The following is a 13899-nucleotide window of genomic DNA, read 5'->3' on the forward strand; positions in this document are numbered from 1 at the left end:
CTGAAGTCTGCTACCGGTTCGCTTTGCTACCGGTTCACTTTGCGTGCACATGTGCAGTGCACACCAAACACGTGCTGTGCCTGCGTGCACACTAGAGGCGCTGTTGTGCAGTGCTGAAAAAGGAGGATTAAGAAGCCTTTTCTGAGTCTGCAAAGGTAAGTAGAACAGCGAGGGGGGAGAAAACAGCTGTGCTGCGCGATTTAGATTCTCTAGAAAGTAGGATTTCACGTGGCACAGCTTATTGTCGGAAAGATAAATATGTACTAAGAAAATGATGATAAATGTTGAATATGATGACACAAAATTTGTTGTACCCAGATGCTACACTGATTGATTAATGATGAATTGTTTGTTTAAAAATAAAAATAAATCCCCCCCCCAAAAAGGAAATACCAGTTTGCCCAAATTGGTAGCATTTTTTACTATCAGTTCTGGCGAACCAGTCTGAACTGGTAGCATTTCCTGGCGCACAGCAACGATAGATATATCTGGTCTTCCCAAAATGGAGGAGTTTCCCAGAACTGTTGAGTTTAATACTACTAAATGATTCTGAAGGTATTTTGCAGCGGTACGTAAATTGCCCTTGAAACAATATGTGCTTGACTCACATCTATTTTCATGAAACAGAAACTTCCCTTAGAAAAAAAAATTGATGTAGCAATTAAAGCTGCAGGTCTATCAGGCATGCTGAGAACATGCATTCTCTGGGTCTTCCTTCAAGTTAATGTGACACTTTGTCTAGGGAATGGAAGCTCCCTCTGCTGTCTCGTGGAGAAAGTAAGTTAAGGGAAAAATTGGGGATAGGGAACGATCAGTGGCCGCAATGGGTATTCTAAGCAGGTGTTTGATGTATAGCAACTTGCGTCTTTTGGATCATCTTACTTGAGCAGATGAAAGCAGTGAGACATTTTTAGGATGGTTCCTTATCCTAAAGCAGGGGTCAGCAACCCGCAGCTCTGGAGCCGCATGTGGCTCTTCATCCCTCTGCTCCGGCTCCCAGTCACTCAAAATATGCATCACAATATGCGTCACAACCGCCAACCGCTATCGGTTCTCTGAACTACTCAAAATTTCCGCTACTGGTTCTCCAGAACTGGTCAGAACCTGCTGAAACCCACCTCTGAGTCAGACCATGTATAATTGACACTGGATTTTATTATAGATTTTAGATGTTATTTATTATTTTATACTAGAATTTTTAAGTGTATATATACTGAGTGCTTTTCTTTGTTCTGGTCTCTGTAATAATAAATTGAATTGAATATTATGTAGTGGTAGGAATATTATGTAGAGGAATATGAGGAATATATTAAAAGTCATATTGAGCTTTGAGATATACATATAAACACGAATAGATACAGATAGACCATGATGGTGTTGAGAGCAAACACAGATAATGATTACATGTAGTCTTTGACTTACAGCAGTTCATTTAGTGATTGTTGAAAGTTACGATGACATCGAAAAAAGTGACTTATGACAGCTATTCGTATTTATGATCGTTGCAGCATCCTCATGCCACGAAACTTGGCAACTAACTTATATTTATGATAGTTGCTGTCATAGGGTCATGTGATCATGCTATCGTAGGGTCATGTGATCACCTTTTGCAAACTTCTGACATGCAAAATCAATGGACAAGCCAGATTCACTTAACTTTGGGAATTGGGTAACCTAGTAATCTAGTAACCATGTTACTAACTTAACAACTGCAGGGATTCACTTAACAATTGTGGCACAAGGAAGAATGTAAAACAGGACGCGTAACAACTGTCTTGCTTAGCAACAGAAATGTTGGACTCGCTTATGGTCATAAGTCAAGGACTAACTGTAACGAAGAAGTAACTTGAGATTTACTTACATCATGGAATGGTTATGCAAGTGAGACATTGGACAGGTCTCTCGTGTTCTCTGCAGCTACTCAATGTGAAAGGGAAGTTACTCAACATCCACACCCATCTGCCTTGAACTGATTTCACTGACAGCATATTTCCATGTTCGCATTATGCCATTCCCTCTCCTCCAGCTTCAACAAAGACAATCGGTATAATCTTCCTCTAAGGAATTTTGCTTCCACCGCTCCAAGAGGTCACAGGTCACAGAGGAACCCATAGAAACAGGAAACGGAGCTTCCTCAGTCTACTTTCAAATACTCAAAAACCTGTTTCCTTTCTCTCCCGCAAACACAACCTCGCAATCCGGCGTTTGGTTCAGATCCATAGTGAAAGCAACAGCAGAAAGCAAAAGAGTTTAGACGGCCTCTGCTGAGGACGATATGAAAGACATACCGAGGTTCTTGCAAGCCAAGAGAATGTGGGAGATATTTTCAGTATTGCTTTTCTTAACCTTGGGACGAAGCAGAGCAGAAGCCAATTCAACAGACCCGATCTTGGTCACGACTTTGGATTCCAGCAAAGTGGAAGTAAGTCATCCTGGCTCAGCTGTTCCTGAAGTTCAGAGCCTTGGAGGTGTGGAGGCAATATCATCGATACCAAATTCTTCTGCGAATCCCACTTCTGTGCTGGCTATAAAACAGGATGGACGAGACATAAAACATAGCACTTTTACAACCCAGGAGGAAATTCAAAGCTCACCAACCCCAGTTACAACCCAGCAAGGAGAAAACATCAGCCTTAAAACTCCTAGCAGAGAAAAGGACAGTGATGGTAGTGTTACAAATGCCAAGACATCGATCCTACCTAAGGATGGAGGACATTCAGCACAGATCCAACCCCGAAAGGGTCCTCTTGAAAAGGAAACACCGAAAAAACCAGTTGTGAGCAGAACTTCCAGACAATCAGGCTACGGCAGCAACAGCGGCCAGCAGGCTAAAGATAACAGAAGCCCCAGCTTTGATACTACCAGGGGAAAGTAAGCAGAAACATATTACCTGCATTTTTTTCTTTCTTTCTTTCCTTAGGAAGACTGGCACATTCTTTATAGAATCCCAGGTCAAATTTCCTTCTGTTCTTCAATAAGAGCAGAAGTCATGAGAAAGATGGCTGATAGACTGAAGCCACCCAACTGAGTCACAGGTAGAAAGGTATAACTGTGTTGAACTAGGCACTGCAGTGAGGATGGGGAAAGCAATTTTGGATAAGTTGGTCACAGATAGAATTAGAATAGAGCTGGAAGGGACCTTGGAGGTCTTCTAGTCCAGCCCCCTGTTTAAGTAGGACACCCAATACCATCTCGAGACAAGTGACTGTTCAGTCTCTTCTTAAAAACCTCCAGTGATGGAGAACCCGCCATTTCTGAAGGCAAGCTATTCCACTGGTTAATTGTCCTCATTGTCAGGAAGTTTCTCCTTAATTCCAGGTTGCTTTTCTCTTTGATTAGTTTCCAATCATTATTTCTTGTCCTGCCTTCTGGTGCTTTGGAGAAGAATAGAATAGAATAGAATAGAATAGAATAGAATAGAATAGAATAGAATAGAATAGAATAGAATAGAATGGAATGGAATGGAATGGAATGGAATGGAATGGAATGGAATGGAATGGAATGGACTGAACTAGACTAGACTAGAGTAGACTAGAGTAGACTAGACTCGACTCGACTCGACTCGACTCGAATCAAATCGAATAGAATCGAATCGAATGGAATAGAATTCTTTATTGGCCAAGTGTGATTGGACACACAAGGAATTTGTCTTCGGTGCATATGCTCTCAGTGTACATAAAAGACAAGATACATTCGTCAAGAATCATAAGGTACAACACTTAATGATAGTCATAGGGTACAATAAGCAATCAAATCATACTAGGAAACAATATCAATATAAATCGTAAGGATACAAGTAACAAAGTTACAGTCATGCAGTCATAAATGGGAGGAGATGGGTGATGGGAACGATGAGAAGACTAATAGTAATAGTAATGCAGCCTAATGTGAATAGTTTGAGGGAGTTATTTGTTTAGCAGAATGATTTGACCCCTCCCCTTCTTTGTGGCAGCCCCTCAAATACTGGAACACTGCTATCATGTCAGACGGTTTCGGTTATTTAAATTGCACTGATCTTGCAAAAAGTACAGCAAACTGCATGTAGGATTTCTAGGTTGTCTGCAATGCGAAACGTCCTGGTCTTTTATTAAAGTAAAAAAATAATAAACATAAAATATTTATTTTAAACAGTTTTAATAGCCGTTTAGGAAACCATGGCTGCAGATAGCATATTATTGCTTTGTAACTAAAGGTGAGCAACTTCAGTAAGGCATGTCCGTGAAGCTATTGCTGGGAAAAAGTGGCTCATGGCTCTTTTGGCCAAGTCTTTGGAGGATAAATCGAAGGAATGCTGGCTGCTATTTTGGCTCTGGAGGTTATCAGTTTGTCTTTTTGCTGTCAAATGACTACGTGGTCCCACACTGTAGTTTTTATATTGATTTTATTGCAAGAAAATTTGATTGACGCAATATTGCTTTGAGCCACCCAGAGTCAAGAAATGCAAAAAAAAAAAAAAAGTAAATTACTAAAAATAAACCAGGCAAAGCATCATTATGGCTGTATTTTGCTTCATTTTAATGGGCTACATCAAGAAAGCAAAATGCTCTTTTGAAGATCCATACAGCATTGACATTGACATTGGCAAAGAGAGAGAGAGAGACAGAGAGGGAGAGAGGGAAAGGGAGGGAGGGAGAGAGAAAGAGAGAGAGAAAATCAATCCATTGTTTGGGGCAAGCCATCATTTAAAATGCTGCAATTAAATTCCAGTATAACAGCTACGCAACCAGTTCAGAGGTGGGTTTCAGCAGGTTCTAACCAGTTCTGGAGAACCAGTAGCGGAAATTTTGAGTAGTTCAGAGAACCGGTAGTAAAAATTCTGACTGGCCCCGCCCCCATCTATTCTCTGCCTCCCAAGTCCCAGCTGATTGGGAGGAAATGGGGATTTTGCAGTAACCTTCCCCTGGAGTGGGGTGGGAATGGAGATTTTACAGTATCCTTCCCCTGCCACGCCTACCAAGCAATGCCACACCCACTAAGCCACTCCCACAGAACCAGTAGTAAAAATTTTTGAAACCCACCACTGTACCAGTTGTTGTCAGGAGTACAGTGGTGGGTTCTTCCCGGTTCGGTCCGGTTCTCCCAAGCCGGTAGCGGTGACGATATGACGTCACTGAACCAGTTCTGCCCCCCCGCCCCCCCGCCCCCCCACCCCCCACCCCCCATGCCCGCTCCACCTCCGCGTTATTCTTACCTTTTATTTGGCTCCACCCCCAATCTATTGCTGCCTCCTGAGTCCCAGCTGATGGCTAGAGGGGAAAAAACTGTTTAAACTCTTGCCGCGGGGCTTCAAAGGGCCGCCCTACAGCTGATCAGTGTTAAAAGAAAACAAATGAGTAGCCCAGTGCCTGCAAAAATACATGAGTAGATCAGTGCCTGCAAAAAATAAATGGGTAGATCGGTACAGCTCTGCAAGCAGTTAAAAGCCTGGTAGAACAGTACCTCTGCTAAATCCTAAAGAATTGTCACATGACCATCAAGCCACGCCCACAAAATAAGCCATGCCCACAGAACCGGTAGTAAAAATTTTTAGAACCCACCTCTGCAGGAGTAAACTGATAATTTCTACATATTCCCTTTGGAAAACCTGCATTTACCTGAAGAATATAAGAACAGGCTGAATTGACTCCATAAATGTCCATCAACTGTTACCAACTTTCTTTCCAGTGTATTGGTCCAGTTCTTGATGGATGGATCCAGATGGGGAAAGGCTACCCTCCAAAATGTCCTTGACTTATTTAAACTAGGCAAACTTTAATATGTCCTAATGCCACGGAGAGAAAGATGGCTTATTCCCTCAGTCCGGTCCCTTCTCCTTTGGTGCATCTTGCTTCCTTTGGCGACCGGCTTTTCAGAAGTGTCTCATCAGAAAAGAGAGATCAAAAATCTATGGAGGGAACAGAAAAGAGGAATTGATGATGACATCGCTCACAGTTTCATAAGGTTAACAAGCCTGTTTGACATCCCAGATAATTGGAAACTTTTCTTCAGATGCATTGCAGGGAGTAGATTGCATAGAGTCAGTCCTGGCATTGTTTCCTTTGACTAAAATAAAACTCAGAGGCTGTGATGCTATAGGTCAGTGATGGTTAACCTTTTCCGGACCAAGTGCCCAAACCCTCAAAATGCAATGCGCGTGCCCCCTGCACATGCGCCCCGTGCATGCGTGCATGGCCCCCTGCATGTATCCCGCCCCCTCTGCATGCACACATTCCCACACACACACCCTACACCCTGCCATGTGCGGCAGAGTTCCGAAGACCAGCTGGCTGGAGGGAGGTGCATGCACAGCGGGGCTGAACTGGGATGTTGGCTCATGTGCCATCAGAGAGGGCACTGCATGCCACCTCTGGCACATATGCCATAGGTTCTCCCTCACAGCTATATGTTTTTTTTAGAAAGACTGGTATAAGACAGATAAAAACAGAAGCTGCTAATATCTTTCTACCCAGCCTTCTTAATTTAGCAGCCACCAGATGGCTTGTCTGATACAGGTACTCCTCGACTTATGACCACAATTGAGTTTGAAATTTCTGTTGTAAAATGAGGCATTTCTTAAGTGAGTTTTGCCCAGTGGTGAAATCCAATTTTTTTTACTACCAGTTCTGTGGACGTAGCTTGATGGGCATGGTGTGGCTGGATGGGCGTGGCTTGGTGGGCATGGCAGGGGAAGGATACTGCAAAATTTCCATTCCCACCCCACTCCTGGGGGAAGGATATTGCAAAATCTCCATTCCCACCCCACTCTGGGACCAGCCAGAGGTGGTATTTGCCAGTTCTCCGAACTGCTCAAAATTTCCGCTACTGGTTCTTCAGAACCTGTCAGAATCTGCTGGATTTCACCCCTGGTTTTGCCCCATTTTATGACCTTTCTCACCGCAGGTGTTAAGTGAATCACTGCAGTTCATAAGTTAGTAACCCGGTTGTTAAGTGAATCTGGCTTCCCCATGGATTTTGCTTGTCAGAAGGTCACCAAAGGGAATCACATGACCTTGAGACACAGCAATGGTCCTAAATATCAGTCATCTGAATTTTGATCACATGATCCTGATGAAACAAACAAAAAGTTAAAAAATTATGATATTTTTGTCGTTGCTTACCAAGCACACCTAAATTATATTAAAGTAACCAAGCTATCTTTACAATCCTCAAGGCATGTCACAACTTTTCAGCACCCCTAATGTTTGGAAATTGAAAGTTGAAAAATTTGACATGCCCTAACACTGTGCAAGGGTCGTAACTGAAAAATGGTCATAAGTCACATTTTTCAGTGCCATTATAACTTTGAATGGACACTAAACGAACTGTTGTAAGTTCAGGACTATGTGTACTTCCCAGTAGTGGGCTGCTACCGGTTCAGACCGGTTCGGACGAACCGGTAGTTGCAAACTGAAGGTGGGCCCGCCTCTGCCCCCCCGCCCAGGTGCAATCCCATCCCATATCACTGTGTTTTTGACACCGCACGCATACGAGGAAGGCGCATGTGAGCTAATTGCAATGTTTTGTGATGCCGCACACATGTGTGGATGGCATACGCGCGAGAAAAGCAACTGTGCGCGCTCACTCTCTCACATTTCCGGTTGCTGGGTGAACCAGTTGTTACAGTATGTGACGCCCCCGTCTGGTACTTCCCATTATTCTCACTCAATATTGGGATAGAAGCTAGAGATGATAAGACTGTAGAACAGTGTATTTGAATGGAGCCACGCTACAGATGGAAACTTGAGCTTATTAATTATAATAAATTTATATATCTGCCTATGGAACAAAATCAAAATAATATAAATTTTACACACACACACACACACAAACAAAACTTTGCAGATCTCAAGAAGACTGCAAAAAATCTCTTGGAATAAATTGTTACACTTTGCTTCAAGTACTGCCCTTGGAGAAAAAACTTTGGAGCTTTGTCACTATATATGTTGACCGCAGGAAGACCATTGTACACTCAAAAATGGAAGGACACTTGGATTCCTACCATGGACGAATGGCTGCAGAAGCTGATGGAGTTGGCTGAAATGGCAACATTGACCATTTTGATTAAAGAAAAGAATATAAGTACTTTTGTTTCCACATGGAAACCGCTTCTGAACTTCATGCTTGAAGTGGAAAAGAATGAAACGTTGATTTTGGGTTTTACCCAGGGGTGGGATTCAGCTGGTTCGGACCAGGTTCAGGTGAACCAGATGCTAATTTTACATCTGGTTTGTCGAATCGGTAATTGCTGGCCCCTCCCACCCCACCCCACCCCTTCCAGGAGTCTCCAAGTGGCCCGTTTTGGATGCGAGGTAAGTGCAGGGCCCATGCGGAGCCTAGGGAGGGCAAAAAATGGACCTTCCAGAAGTACCAGAAATCTGGAAACAGGCCCATTTCCGGCCTCCGGAGGGCCTCGGGAGCCCAGGGGAGGCTTGAGGAAAGCCTCGGGAGCCTGGGGAGGGTGAAAATTCCCCCCCTGCCATGGTGCAGGAGGCCGAGTAGGCCACACCCTCATGGCCATGCCCACCCAGCAACCAGGCAGAGAACCAGTTGCTAAAATTTTTCAATCCCACCCCTGGTTTCACCGATTACACTGATAGATACTTATAGAAATGGCTAGTTTATATTATTATGAAAAAACAAAAAGTTGTGATTCGGTGTTAATGCCTTATTTTACTGCAACGGAGAGTGTCAGAAGTCAATGCTTCCTTTTCTTTTTCCTAATCTTTCCACTGGTTTCTCTTCAGATCGTATAAATCTTTCGCCTTTTACTTTTGCATTTTGTATCTTATTTTATCTTATAGCTCAATAAAAATGTTACACTAAAGTACTGCACTGGCTGCTGATTCATTTCACTGCCATATATAATCCGACGTATTCGATTTTTGTCCCACCTTTATAACTTTATGAGTAATTCAAGGTGACGAACATACCCAACACTCCTTCCTCTTCCTATTTTGTCCAAAACAACAACCCTGGAGGGTCGGTTTGGCTAAGAAAGAGTGACTGACCCGAAGTAACCCAGCTGGCTTTCATGCCCAAGGTGAGACCATAACATCAATGGCCTACTTCCAAACTTCACAAGAGTATGCCTTTTTCTATACTGTTGATTTCTGCAACAAACTGTTTGTTGCAGAAATCAAATCCAGAAAGCACACACAGGTAACTGATTCAGCAGGATTCATTAACTTCTCTTTATATACATAATAACACATGAAATAAATGTACAATACCAATGGCAGATTCTCCAACGTGGTAGTAGTTACAAGCAAAACATAAGCAGAGGAGAGAAGAATTTTTTGTTCCAGGAGCATTTCAGTTTTTATTTCAATAAAATAAAAATATTTGAATAAAAATTTCAGTTTTTATTCAGCAGACTAGTTTGGAATTTTTTTACACGCTCAGAGCTGAGCCACGCCCAGCCTCCAAAACTGTTTCAGTTTCCAAACAGTCCCCATTGGCTGACCTGTTACCATGTCTATCCAAACAGTCCCCATTGGCTGATTTAGTTGCTGTGCCTATTCATTGGCTGACCTTGCTACCATGTCTTCCTAGTCATGAACTCTCATACAAAAGAGACAAGACCCTCCCTCTTGCCTCAGGACTTCTGAGGAGGTTCATCCTTAGCTGCTACAGCTTATCTACCAAGGACTTGGAGATGGGACCTTCTCTGTTGCTGTCCCAACTGGTTGGAATATCTTCTTGTATTGTAGAAAAGCCCTCGAAACACTTTTGATGTCAGGTGCAAGGAATCAGAAACAACACAATGAGCAGCTGATCTGAGTGATATGTTTCCTCTTCCTTACCTATAGACAGGAATCTTGCCAGGCTAAAATACACATTGCATGACTACAAGGTAAATATTTCAGCCTCTTCCTCCACAACAGTAGACTCAAGGCTACTCAGTTGTTTCACTCCTCCCTTTAACTCAGTGCCAAATTCCACCACGTTTGCACATTTTTTTTTGAATTGTTAATTTTTATATAACTTTACGTGCGGTACTTGTTTTCATTGATATTAATTGCTATTTTGTTTTTTAATGTCTTTATTTTACATTTATTTTTATTATTATAACTGTCAAGAGACAGCATACTAAGCATGGAAGCCAAAACAAGCAAACAAACCATTGAATAAGTAATACTAAACACAAAGTAATTTTCATGATGAATATTCATAGGTTTGGGGAGTTTAAGGTATAGTATGCTGCTACTTGCTGTTTGTAAAAGATATAAATAATTCTCCTTTAACCTTCTGGATTTTTAATTTTTGGAATGCAATTGGTTGAATAGTACAGATAACGACTCTGGGCAGAATTAAGCTGTTTGTTCAGATGGTATTCACAGAGACAATCTGTACCAATTGTAAGAGCGCTAAAACTCTTAGTTGTCTCATCCCCCTTCCCCCTTGCTTTATCATTCCCATTCAGACTGAAATAATAGCAATTGGCTGCCGGCTAACTTTATATTAGAGCCATAAATTGAATAAGAGGAACCAGAAAACACTTGACTTTAGTTTACAACATGGTCTTAAAAATGGTTATGAGCTAGGGACCAAAAAATATAATACTGGAGTTTGGAAACCTCAGAACTATACTGTGCCATTGGTTCAGGGTTTCCTTCCTTCCTTCCTTCCTTCCTTCCTTCCTTCCTTCCTTCCTTCCTTCCTTCCTTCCTTCCTTCCTTCCTTCCCTCCCTCCCTCCCTCCCTCCCTCCCTCCCTCCCTTCTCCCTCCCCATTCCTTCCTTCCTCCCCCTTCCTCCCTCCCTCCCTCCCTCCCTCCTGCTTCCTTCTTCCTTCCCTCCCTCCTCCCTCCCTCCCTTCCTTCCCTCCCTCCCTCCCTCCTTCCTCCCTCCCTCCCCCTTCATTCCTTCCTCCCCCTTCCTCCCTCCCTCCCTCCTGCTTCCTTCCTTCCTTCCCTCCCTCCCTCCTCCCTCCTCCCTCCCTCCCCCTCCCTTCTTTCCTTCCTCCCTTCCTCCTGCTTCCTTCCTTCCTCCCTCCCTCCCTCCCTTCCTCCTCCCTTCCTTCCCTCCCTCCCTCCCTCCCTCCTTTTTTCCTCCCTCCCTCCCTCCCTCCCCCTCCCTTCTTTCCTTCCTCCCTTCCTCCTGCTTCCTTCCTTCCTTCCTTCCTTCCTTCCTCCTTTCCTCCCTCCCTCCCTCCCTTCCTCTTGCTTCCTTCCTTTCTTCCTCCCTCTCTCCCCCTTCCTTCCTCCCTCCCTCCCTTCCTCCTGTTTCCTTCCTTCCTTCCTTCCTTCCTTCCTTCCTTCCTTCCTTCCTTCCTTCCTTCCTTCCTTCCTTCCTTCCTTCCTTCCTTCCTTCTTAAAGGAATATTCTTTTTTGCATCTACCACCTTAGAAAGGAGGCAGTTATATAACCTGCAACTGTTATTCGTCAGCTATAAATAAACATGTTAATTGCTGACAACATACACAGGAGTTTATTAAAAAATCCAAAGAACTAAATTTCACTACAGGTTTTCCCAACCTCCTTCATGCTGTGAAGATTACGGGGTATCACTGTACAGCAATATAGTGGGGATTGTTGGAAGAGAGTGGGAAACAGCATCAAAGAATGTAATGCTTTCCTCTCACACAGAATTTCTTTTCCTGTTGAAATGAATTTATTATAAGATTCTTCCCACTGTGATATACAAATATTTGTCCTCCCCGTTGGCAGCTCTGACCAAAAATTTCTCTGTTCTGAAAAAACTGCTCTTCTATCTAGAAATGTGGCCTTAATTTTTCCTTTCTCTTCTGCTTCCTTATTCCTGCATTCAGTTTTGGTCGACATGATGTAAAAAAGATGTGGAGACTTTAGAAAGAGTGCAGAGAAGAGCAACAAAGATGATTAGGGGACGGGAGGCTAAAACACATAAAGAACGGTTGCTGGAATTGGGTATGTCTATTTTAATGAAAAGAAGGACTAGGGGAGACATGATACCAGTCTTCCAATATCTCAGGGATTGCCACAAAGAAGAGGGTCAAGCTATTCTCCAAAGCACCTGAGGGCAGGACAAGAAGTAATGGGTGGAAACTAATCAAGGAGAGAAGCAACTGAGAACTAAGGAGAAATTTCCAGGCAGTTAGAACAATTAAGAGCCTTGGTGGCGCAGCAGACTAAAGTGCTGTTAAATAGCACCAACTGCCTGCAATTACTGCAAGTTCAAATCTCATGAGGCTCAAGGTTGACTCAGCCTTCCATCCTTCCGAGGTAGGTAAAATGAGGACCCGGATTGTGGGGGCAATAAGCTGACTTTGTATAAAAAAGAACACCACTTAGGGAGGGCCGAAAGCCCTACTAAGCAGGTATATACAAAAGTATGAAGGCTATTGCTTAACGCATTGTAAGCCACCCTGAGTCTCCGGAGAAGGGCGGCATATAAATCGAACCAATAAATAAATAAATAATCAATGGAACAACTTGCCTCCAGAAGTTGTGAATGTTCTAACACTGGAAGTTTTTAAGAAGATGTTGGATAACCATTGTCTGAAGTGGTGTAGTTTCCTGCCTAAGCAGGGGGTTGGACTAGAAGACCTCCAAGGTTCCTTCTAACTCTGCTATTCTATTCTGTTAGCAAAGCTTCCTGAATTCTTACAATTTTTTAATTATTGTATAAGCCGCGAGTCTTGAGAAACACTCCTGTGTGAAGTATATATTTTTTTCTATACACAAGTTAGTTGTAAGGCAAGACAGATGATTTTCAGGGTATGCTTGAATCCACTTGTCTATGCGCCACATAAAATACACCATATCTAACTGATTTGCTTAAATAATACCTCGGAGGTAGACAATGAATGCACAGAAGGACATTTAAAAAAACAAAACCAAAGCAGATAGCCAAGGAAGACATTTTAAAAACCACTTTCTGTATTTCCTGTAAAGCAGCCTTTGAACAATGAAAGCTTTATAAATAGCAATTTTCAGATCAAGGATTTGAAGTTCTACTAACTTGTTTCACGATGAATTGAATGTTACAGACCTGAAGGCGTAAAAGGAGCTTCTTAGATTGCTATCAACCTCTGTGGAGATTGGGAGAGGGGACGTTCATGTATCTTCAGCCATCACCTTCATTCTTACCCCTCTTTTCTGCCACTGCTTGATGCACATTCTTAAAAGGGGCTCCTCTAGTTAAATGCAGGGGTGGGCTTCAGATCCTTTAGCAACGGGTTCACTGCCCCGTTGCTGGGTGGGCATGGTGGGCGTGGCCTAGTCGGTCACCTGCACCACGGCGGGGTGTGTGTGTGTGTGTGTGTGTGTGTTTGTTTGTTTCCCCTCTCCAGGCTCCAGAGGCTTTTTTTGAAGGCAAATTTACTGGCTTTTAGAAAGATTATTAAACTTTGTTTGAGCCATGGCGGCGCAGTGGTTAGAATGCAATATTGCAGGCTACTTCTGCTGACTGCCAGCTGTCAGCAGTTCGGCAGTTCGATTCTTACTGGCTCTAGGTTGACTCAGCCTTCCATCCTTCCGAGGTCATAAAATGAGGATCCAGATTGTTGGGGGCAATATGCTGACTCCGTAAACCGCTTAGAGAGGGCTGTAAAGCATTGTGAAGCAGTATATAAGTCTAAGTGCTATTGCTATTTTTTTTTTCCCTGCAGGCCTTAGGAACAGAGGTAGTCTGTCTGTTCGTACTGAAATTTGTTGATTGTCCTTGGCATAGGACTGTGTGTTGCATGTAACTTCTTTGAATTTTGGGACCCTTTGAAATCGTATTTTATAGAATAGAACATGCAGACTACTCAGAGTTAGTTACAGTTGGAGCAGCAATATAAGCCTCGTAAATGAAATAATAAATACATATTTCCTAAGGTCAAACAAGCAAGCAGGAGGAAAAGTACAGGCTGGACAGAAGCGTCAGATCATTCCCTATCCAAAGATTACAGAAGCTCCATGTGACAAAGGAAACCAGTGATGATAGACAAGTACCT

General features: G+C 43.0%; 1 protein-coding gene across 2 annotated transcripts in view; it reads left to right on the plus strand.

The window, feature by feature from the left end:
- Positions 1–1947: 1947 nt before the first annotated feature.
- The window catches only part of MMRN1 (multimerin 1), an 82891-nt gene continuing 70939 nt past the window's right edge, over positions 1948–13899 (plus strand). The window contains exon 1 of one of the 2 annotated variants that reach the window (XM_034440482.3): positions 1948–2871. In XM_034440482.3, coding sequence (XP_034296373.2) covers positions 2276–2871 — 596 coding nt within the window. In that variant the 5' untranslated portion in view covers positions 1948–2275. The remainder of the gene's footprint in view (positions 2872–13899) is intronic. The other variant, XM_034440483.3, reaches the window with a different exon arrangement.

The sequence above is a fragment of the Pantherophis guttatus genome, chromosome 8, assembly GCF_059756535.1.
Source record: "Pantherophis guttatus breed Tessera chromosome 8, ASM5975653v1, whole genome shotgun sequence".
Classification (NCBI taxonomy): Eukaryota; Metazoa; Chordata; class Lepidosauria; order Squamata; family Colubridae; genus Pantherophis; species Pantherophis guttatus.